This window comes from Sphaerodactylus townsendi, linkage group LG09 (assembly GCF_021028975.2).
Source record: "Sphaerodactylus townsendi isolate TG3544 linkage group LG09, MPM_Stown_v2.3, whole genome shotgun sequence".
NCBI classification, from domain to species: Eukaryota; Metazoa; Chordata; class Lepidosauria; order Squamata; family Sphaerodactylidae; genus Sphaerodactylus; species Sphaerodactylus townsendi.
Window position 1 is genome coordinate 78,019,506 of NC_059433.1, and position 10,196 is coordinate 78,029,701.

At 45.3% G+C, this 10,196-nt stretch overlaps 1 protein-coding gene across 1 annotated transcript in view; it reads left to right on the forward strand.

Annotated features, from left to right (window-relative positions):
• EXT1 (exostosin glycosyltransferase 1) overlaps positions 1–9,837 on the forward strand; it is a 317,437-nt gene extending 307,600 nt beyond the window's left edge. The window contains exons 7-8 of the mRNA XM_048508599.1: positions 2,864–3,035; positions 9,304–9,837. Of these exons, the coding sequence (XP_048364556.1) occupies positions 2,864–3,035; positions 9,304–9,489 (358 nt within the window). The 3' untranslated portion in view covers positions 9,490–9,837. The remainder of the gene's footprint in view (positions 1–2,863; positions 3,036–9,303) is intronic.
• The last annotated feature ends 359 nt before the right edge of the window (positions 9,838–10,196 follow it).

Sequence of the window (10,196 nt, forward strand, 5' to 3'; positions counted from 1 at the left end):
CGGAAAACCCACAACAACCAATAACATATAATCTTTCTTCTTTTGGCTGCCATGCTTAAAGAATCCTGTGACTGCCCAAGATGCACTTGAAAGTGGTCCTTGACAATTTGAAAATTGATTGTGATTGATGGAAGAAAAAAATACCCTTCATAGGCTCAGAGACATTCTTCGCTTTTAAAACAGAGGCCTTCAGGTGGAGCGTTACTTTAGGCCCTGAAAATATTTTCCCATCTTTCTATATTCTTCTTCTCTTATCGTATTTTTTTGCAAAAACTTTTTTAAAGCACCAGTGGGAGACTTGAGACAGACTTGTTTTTGAATTTCTGTTTAACAGGATAATTACTTCTAATCCTCAGTTTAAAGATCTGGCAATCATTATGGTGTATGTGGAGTCCCTTTGAAGTCAATTGCACTTTGAAAGCTCTCTAAACGTTTTCTATCTCTTGAACGGAGGAATGGGAAACTTCAAAGGATCTCCCACATTCTTCAAACGGTCAAGCTAGAGAGCCCCCCTTGGCATCAGAAGAGTGTGGTCACATCCCAAGCAAGATTTGGGTTGGCTGACCATCAAAGATACCAAAAAAGCCCTTTCCAGGAGCTGCACTTATATCTCTTTCTCAGGATTGTTTGCAATTATTTGTGTGGAGATGGTAGAAGAGCGGAGATGCTGAAGAGAATTTCATCTTGATCGTTAAATAGGTTGTCAACGGTCTTCAGTCTCGTCCCTTCCCCATTTGAAGAAGGAAATATCTATGGCAGAAAATAAGTTATTGTCAGATCCCGAGCTCAGTAACTAGAGCAGGGGTCGGCAACCTTTACCACCAAAGAGCCATTTGGACCCGTTTTCCACGGCCCCAAAGATCTACCGAGCCGGAGAGGCGGCTGCACATGGAGCCGCCTCCGGTTCGGCCCCGCCACCTTTCCTTCCAGCGCTGCTCTGGAGGGAAACGCCCATGCTACCCTCCAACCTCCAGGCCATGCGGAGCTGCAGTATAAGGCTGAAAGAACCGCGTACAGCTCCGGAGCTGCAGGTTGCAGACCCCTGAACTAGAGAGACAGATATTCAGACCTCCTTAGGTTAAAGTCAACAAGTAGTAGTTCCTTGACCAAATCGATTCCCTCCAGAAGGACTCCTGCAGGCATTTATCTTAATTGGCCTTCTTAGACCTGAGGTGAGGCTGAAAGGTGAGCAAAAAGTCACATACCTCTCCCCTCCAGTATATGGACAATGTATGTGGTAGTCATGATTGAGGAAACTTCAGACATAATATGTAGGGCAGGGAAAGTGGTTTCAATTAGGAAAAGAAGGGAATCGGGGAGGAGCCAACAGATAACACTGTCTGATCTATAAAAGCCCATGGACAGCTCTTTTACCGTGTTTCCCCCAAAATAAGACAGGATCTTATATTAATTTTTGCTCTAAAAGATGCGTTAGGGCTTATTTTCAGGGGATGTCTTATTTTTTTCCATGATTTAGCGCCCGCCCCCTACATAACTAGATCAGCTGCGCCAGGGAATCTGTAACTAGGGCTTATTTTTGGAGTAGGGCTTATATTTCAAGTGTCCTCCAAAAATCCCAAAAAAATCATGCTAGGACTTATTTTCGGGGTAGGTCTTATTTTTGGGGAAACAGGGTAATAACCTGAAGGAATACATACTGTTCACGCTCCAGTGGTTTAAGGGATACCTTATGGATTGAGATATACTAGTACAGGAATCTACAAACTGCGGCTCTCCAGATGTTCATAGACTACAAATCCCATCAGCCCGTGCCAGCACGGCCAATTGGCCATGCTGACAGGGGCTGATGGGAATTGTAGTCCATGAACATCTGGAGAGCCACAGGTTGCAGACTCCTGTACTAGTAGGAATAAAACAACGGGTAGCCCCAGCCTTGAGCCAGATGCCCAGCTGCTGTGCCGTAGCTGGCCACCCACCGCCCCCAAAGAGTCTTCCTAATAGCGCGGGGAGGTTGGAAAAATCAAACAGCCTCCCCGCCACCAAGGAGCCTCAATGGGCCCCAGTGGACTTATGAAGCACGGCCTGCCATAATCATGCCAGCAAAGACCGGGAAGCAGCCAGCTAAGTTCAACTCCTTCCCTGTTCATGCCCCCGGCCTGCCCCTGTTGCCCTGTGGAAGCCGCAGGAACCCTGGTGTGGCATACAGCGCTATGTTCCAGCGCTGGGGGGAAGGCAGCTACTGCATCCCAGTGTGATCACCCCCCCTGCCAGGGCAAGTGCCCTGGGGAAGGCAAATCAACCTGTGCAGCAGCATGGTGCTCACAGGATCGGATCCCACCCCCCTTTGGACGGGGCTCTTCATTTAGTCGATTTGTGGTGAAAAGTGGCGTAGAGCTGCACCTGTAGACACGATGGTACTTGCTCCTTCTGCAATGGACGTCTTTCCCAAAGCAGTGAACCAATCCTGGCTTTCCTCCGGCTCACTGAAATGGAGGTCTCCAGGAGACATCACCTTTGGGTCCACAGGGAGAGCCCATACCAAAAATATCTTCCCCCATAATGCTTGGCACCTCCTGACTTTTTGCTATCTCTCTCCTCCCCTTGCTCAACCTTCAGTGAGATTTTTTTTGACTGAACCCATCTTCCATGGGCAGTCATTTTGTGGTCCTGCCAACTACACTCTTTCTGAATTCCAAAAGCACCCACAGGCAGAACAAGGTTGTGGACCCCTGGTCTAGATACTCCAGGGTCCCTTGCCTTTACCTTTGACCAGTGATAACTTCTGAAACGGACAAGCACGGCCTGCCTGTTGACCAGACGGCCAAAGTCTCTTTTGTCCTGGGTTCTCCACTGCCTCCGAAATATAAGCATCCTCACTAAGTACATGTTGATGTTTCTCCAGATATTATCACTACCTGTACACGCATTACCTGCCTGCCAGCCTGAAGAACATGGTGGACCAACTGGCAAATTGTGAGGACATTTTAATGAATTTCTTAGTGTCAGCTGTGACGAAATTGCCTCCAATCAAAGTAACGCAGAAGAAACAATATAAGGAGACCATGATGGGACAGGTATGTTTCATCTTCTCAAAGCAACGCTTTTTGTTTGTTTATTTTTCAGCTTCCTGTGTGCCCAAGTGAGATTTATAAATCACTACCCCTGGTGTTTTGCCTTTCTAATGGCATTTCGACTCGTTCTGGCATACATTCAGTAATACCAAAAATCCATGGATTTACATGTTGACAGCAAAGTAGTTCATTTTTCAGCTTTTGTTTTTGTGGCCCTTTGGGGGGGAATATTCACATGCATAATCAATTTCAGGTGATGGTTTGCATATGTCAATGGACCACTGTTGACAGACCTTTCATTTTTCCCCCCGAAGTCCATCTCAGAGCTGTTCATTGCATTCACCAGGCGTGCAGTGTTCAAATGCAGGAAATTGGAAGGGTGTACATGCATAGAGCCATGAAAGCATGGGTGTAGATGAAAGGAGCCGCGTGGCGTAGTGGTTAAGTGCTTGCACTGCCACTCACATGGTCAGGAGTTCGAGCCCCCTGTGGGTCAAATATCCTGGCAGCTGGCTCATGGTCAACTCAGCCATCCATCCATTTCTTGGTCGGTAAATGAGTACCTAGCACATAGCTAGTGGGTAAAGGATAGCTGGGGAAAGCAATGGCAAACTACCCCACAAAAATGGCTTGCCTATAAAATCACTGCTCGCAGCGGTACCCCAGGGTCGAACACGACTGAAGGGGAAACTTTACTTTACTTTACATGCCTGTACAAAATGGCCTACAGACGTTATCAAATATTTATGGTAGCTGAAAGTTAACAGGTGATTGTCTTCTTCAACCCCATCTTGTCTGCCATATTACTGTTGGGTTGTGGCATGATTTGGGGAGATAACGCGGTAATTGAAAATGCTGGGGGGAAGAATTAGGACTAATAAAAGGAAATACTTCTTCACACAACGTGTGATTGGTGTTTGGAATATGCTGCCACAGGAGGTGGTGATGGCCACTAACCTGGATAGCTTTAAAAAGGGCTTGGACAGATTTATGGAGGAGAAGTCGATCTATGGCTACCTATCTTGATCCTCCTTGATCTGAGATTGCAAATGCCTTAGCAGACCAGGTGCTCAGGAGCAGCAGCAGCAGAAGGCCATTGCCTGCACGTGAGCTCCCAAAGGCACCTGGTGGGCCACTGCGAGTCGCAGAGTGCTGGACTAGATGGACTCTGGTCTGATCCAACAGGCTAGTTCTTATGTTCTTATGTTCTTAATTTAGGAGGGCAGTTTCACACATTCATATCTCCATCTATCAAACTTCAGTCCTCACATAACAGGCATATGAAATCCATCCTAAAACGCTCTCTTCCCTTTTCTGTTTCTGCACCAGCTCCTTTTTAAAAACAAATTTTAAAAGCCGTGTTCATGAACATGAAATCTCTCTGCTATTCAAAAATAACCTGTCGTCGTCATAATCTGAGAGAAGGAAGGTTCTCTTGCTGTGCTGCAACAGATGCGGTATTCTATTTTTGAAATGCTTATTTCAAGTCACTTCCATGAGAATAGGAGGAACCTTTTAGAATTGGGTCTCTGCTGACCCAAAAAGATGGGAGGATTATGTTATCCACGGGGGTGGAATGTGTGGGTTTTTTAAAGGACATGTAGATACTTGTAGCCGAATGACTCATAATCCCTTTCCTACAAGTGCAGAGAGACGAATTGAAGACATTTGCACAGCTTCTTCTGAATCTACCTCCATGGCCACTAGCCAGATTAAAGGCTGAGAATGTATTAAGCATTCCTGATTTCCTAAATAAAAATTCAGAATTGACTGTGCAATCTGAGTTTAAGTATATTGGATTTTACATTTGTAGACCATATCAAAGCATCAGTCCCTCACTTAGATCACAGGCAATATCAGAGCCTTCAACTCACAAGGCTTAGCTTAGGGTTGGATCCAGCCAGCCTTTTTTGCCCAAACTCGGTCAATCCCATTGCTTTTGGTAGTCCCCATTCCACATGACTTCATATGGAATCCTCAGCGTAATCTTTTTGGTCGTCAAAGCGGAATACTGTGTGAAGTTCTGATTATCATAAGAACATAAGAACAAGCCAGCTGGATCAGACCAGAGTCCATCTAGTCCAGCTCTCTGCTACTCGCAGTGGCCCACCAGGTGCCTTTGGGAGTTCACATGTAGGATGTGAAAGCAATGGCCTTCTGTGGCTGTTGCTCCCGAGCACCTGGACTGTTAAGGCATTTGCAATCTCAGATCAAAGAGGATCAAGATTGGTAGCCATAAATCGACTTCTCCTCCATAAATCTGTCCAAGCCCCTTTTAAAGCTATCCAGGTTAGTGGCCATCACCACCTCCTGTGGCAGCATATTCCAAACACCAATCACACGTTGCGTGAAGAAGTGTTTCCTTTTATTAGTCCTAATTCTTCCCCCCAGCATTTTCAATGAATGCCCCCTGGTTTTAGTATTGTGTGAGAGAGAAAATTTCTCTCTGTCAACATTTTCTAGCCCATGCATAATTTTATAGACTTCAATCATATCCCCTTCAGACGTCTCCTCTCCAAACTAAAGAGTCCCAAACGCTGCAGCCTCTGCTCATAAGGAAGGTGCTGCAGTCCCTCAATCATCCTCGTCGCCCTTCTCTGCACTTTTTCTATCTCTTCAATATCCTTTTTGAGGATGTGGCGACCAGAACTGAACACAGTACTCCAAGTGCGGTCGCATCCACAGCTTTATATAAGGGCATGACAATCTTTGCAGTTTTATTCTCAATTCCTTTCCTAATTATCCCCAGCATAGAGTTTGCCTTTTTCACAGCTGCCATACATTGAGTTGACATTCCCATGGAACTATCAACTAAGACGCCCAAATCCCTTTCCTGGTCTGTGACTGATAGCACTGACCCCTGTAGCATGTATGTGAAGTTTGGATTTTTTGCCCCTATGTGCATCACTTTGCATTTTGCTACATTGAACTGCATTTGCCATTTCTTAGCCCACTCACCTAATTTATCAAGGTCCGCTTGGAGCTCCTCGCAATCCTTTGTGGTTCTCACCACCCTACATAATTTGGTATCATCTGCAAACTTGGCCACCACGCTACCCACCCCTACTTCCAGGTCATTTATGAATAGGTTAAAGAGCACTGGTCCCAATACGGATCCTTGGGGGACACCACTCCCTACATCTCTCCATTGTGAGAATTTCCCATTTACACCCACTCTTTGCTTCCTGTTTCTCAACCAGTTTTTAATCCATAGGAGGACTTCCCCTCTTATTCCTTCATTGCTGAGTTTTCTCAATAGTCTCTGGTGAGGAACTTTGTCAAAAGCCTTTTGGAAATCCAAGTAGACAATGTCCACTGGTTCCCCCTTATCCACATGCCTGTTTACATCCTCAAAGAACTCTAGTAAGTTTGTAAGACAGGATTTGTAAGACAGGATTATCAGCAGAGTTTAAAGCGGAGCTACTCTGGTAAGATGAGAAGGTCTAGTAGTCTTCCACTCACTGCAGCCTCCTAGCACCTTGGAAAAGAATACTCTCAACGCAAGATGTTCTTTCCATAGGAAGGTTTTACTTTAGCAGTTGCAAGGTTACACAAGTCTATGCTTTACAAGACTATAAGACTATATAGGACTCTTCACCAAGAACAAAGTTGAACACACACTGAACTAGACACTCCGAACTCAGACTCAGAACATATACAATGCATTGCATCTTAAACATTCAACCAGATACTTTCCCCCCGCCCCAGCAACAGCCTCATTGGTCTGGAGTCACAGTTGAACTCACCAATCATGTTAAAGGTCAACTGTAGCTACTTGTCCCTAAACTGACTGTCTCCGGCCTCTGTGTTGGGCAAACTTCTGCTGACTAGAAGATGAACCTTTTGTGAACCTTTATATATATATATCATAACACTGGCTACCAAATCTCAAAGAAGACATTGCAGAGCTGAAAAAAGTACAGAAGAGAGCTACCAAGATGATTGGGGTTGGAGCCCCACTCCTATGAGCGGCTGGCCACTGTGTAACTGGAAAATTGTTCCTCTGATGTGAAAATTGTCCAGACGACCCCCGCCCCCCGCCCCGGTTTCTTCTTTTGCTCCTTTTGTGGAGAAAGTTTTTGTCCACTTGCTCAGTATAATCTCTCAGACGAGGCTTGCCCGCCTTATTAAAGGATCGTTGATATGATTCATGTTCATAATTATCATTCAAAATGGAGGTGTCTCATCTAGCGCGTAGCTGAGTGTTCTTGCAAGGCAAGAGATCATGCTGAGGAAGTGCACTGAAACTATCTCCATGAAACGAGCAAAAAAAGAAAAGAAACCAGGGAGCTCGACTGGACAACTTTCACATGAGAGAATCAATTTTCCAATGACAGTTTCTCTACTCGCGTCTTGAGAATGTTGATTATGTTTGTTTAGACCTTAAATGTATATGTCACCTGCTGTGCTGCTAGTGTTCAAATTATCTATCAATAATTTGGTAGCCAAGGTACAGTTTTTTCTCCTGGTTGTGATGGGTTTTGCTATTCTGTACCTAGTTTTCAATTTGCGTTTGCCTTGTTGGAATTTCTGGCCACTGTGCAAGACAGGATGCTGGACTAGATGGACTACTGATCTGATCCATTGTGGTTCTTCTTGTGTCCTTATGACTTCTCCTTTCACTAATGGAAAAGATGGATGTATAGAACTTTTAGAATCACTGTCGACCAGTACCTCTCTGTTCACTTGATACAAGCTAGCAGCAACCTGTAGGACAATCAGATCAAACAGCATCTTAATTTAGCCAGTTTTCACTGTCAGTCAGTTAACCTTTATTAGGCATACTTGTTTAGGAGAATATAAGAACAATTACTTCTCTAAAACTTACACCAAAAATTTCAAAATACTTTGTAAAACTTGAAAATCATTGCAATTAAGTATTTGTACCATTCTTGACTTCATAGTATAAAAAGGTTTTAGCTAATAGAAAGCAGTCTTTCCTAAACACATCATACTTCTGAAAATCAAATAAAATATGTAACAAAGTTCCACCAGTTGTTTTACATACATCAGTGGCGAAGCTCCAAGGGGATGGGGGGTGCGCCGTTTTCCGGGCGCATGCCTGGGGGGCACGGAAATCGCCCCAGGCCCCTCCCCCTTCCCCCTTTCCCTATGGCGCCCCCCCTCAGCGCCCCCTTTCCCCCCTTTTCCCACTTACCTTAGTTCCTTTCCTTTTTGAGAACTTTTTCAGGCTGCAAAGGCCTGTTCGCAGTAAAAACGCCCTGAGGAACTACAGTTCCCAGGAGAACTTGGGGCTCACAAGGTTCCTCAGGCCGTTTTTACTGAGAACAGGCCTTTGCAGCCTGAAAAAGTTCTCAAAAAGGAAAGGAACTAAGGTAAGTATGGGGGAGGGGGGATGCCACAGGTGGGGGGGCGCTGCAGTGAGGGCGGAAAAATATAAAATGCGCACCGGGCGCAGTTTGGCCCAGCTACGCCTCTGACAAACATTACAGATTCTATTAGAATATAGTGTTTTATTAAATCTACCATAGTGCAGAGCCAAAGGGAAAACATTGCACCTGGCCCTAGTAAAAACCCATGTCTGTTTAGGGTCAATCAGCAAACTAAGATAATATGCTGCATGGCCCAGTTTAATAGTAATTCCATGATATAATGGTGAACAGGATGAGTTTGCATAACTATAGAGCATAGGCGAAGCTACAAGGGGATGGGGGGTGCGCCTTGTACTGGGCGCACACCTGGGGGGCCCCCCGGAAAATTGCCCCCAATCCCTTCCCCCTACCCTCCTTCGCTGCCACCACCCCCACTTACCTTAGTTCTTCGTTTCATGTTTAGTTTCAGACTGAAAAGCAGCCTGTTCTGTTCAGGCTAAAATGGGCCCTTGTGGAAACTACACTACCCATGAGACCTTGTAAGGCCAAGTGCTCCTAGGTAGTGTAGTTCCCACCTGAACTGAACTGAACTGAACAGGCCACTTTTCAATCTGAAACTAAGAACTAAAGTAAGTGGGGGGAGCTGGGGGCTGCGGGGGGAAGGACACAGGGGGCATGGGTGGGACGGAAAATGCAGAGTCTGCACTAGGCGCAGTTTGGCCCACCTACACCTCTGCTATAGAGCCATTGCTGTTCCTGGTCCATAAGATGTATTCTTATTAGGGTCAGTTTTCACTGTCTTTAATATGTCTAAGTCAGTTTCAGCAGCAAATGAATCTGTGCACGATGCAAGGAGTAGAATATTACCTGTGACCCTCTGGCCTTAAGCATTAGAAAGATTCTCCATCACCTGACCTGTCCTTTTATTTCTCTTCCAGACTTCCAGGGCTTCTCGTTGGGCCGACCCAGACCACTTCGCTCAGAGGCAGAGCTGCATGAACACTTTTGCCAGCTGGTTTGGCTATATGCCGCTGATCCATTCTCAGATGAGGCTCGATCCCGTGCTCTTTAAAGATCAAGTCTCAATCCTGAGGAAGAAATATCGAGACATTGAACGACTCTGAGGAGCCCAGCTGCGGGTTGGGGAGAGGGGTGGGGAAGTGAGGCAACCGGACTGTTCCCTCAGCCCAGTGCAAATCCACTGACTCTTGGAACGAGCCAGTACCCAGAACACACAAAAAAAGAACTTTTAACATGGCCATTGGAAAAGCCACCAAAGTGCAGGCTCCCAAGGGAAACTCATTGCGCTGGACTGCTTCAAACCACCTCGCAGGGCCGCAGGTCGCTCAAGACTAGGTTGTGTACAGTTTCATTATGGAACATTAAATAATTATTTTTTGAAATGATTGCTATGCAGGTTTAAACTTTTTTAATGATAAAAAAACCTATTAAAAACAGAGTTCTTTCTTTAATCAGAATTGTGTTGATTGTTGTGAGTGTCGAATGCAGCCACTTGTTGGGTGGGTGTTTCCTCTCCTCCCCCCACCCCGAAAGCTTTTCGTTCATGGGGAAAGCGTCACCTAAACCGTGGGGGCAAGTGCTTCTATTTCTGAACGCCAAAGAAAATGATTCCTTGCAATAGATACAGAACCAAAATAGATAAAAGCATACATACAGAAGGTGCTTAAAAATGCAATAATGTCGGTCAGAATATCAGAGCCCCAAAATATCAATTGACTGCTGTCCCATCACTGGCAAAAACAAATCCTGCCAGTTCCTTTATCTTGATTCAAGGTTGGAGCAGAGAAGATGGCAACAACAACTTCTACTA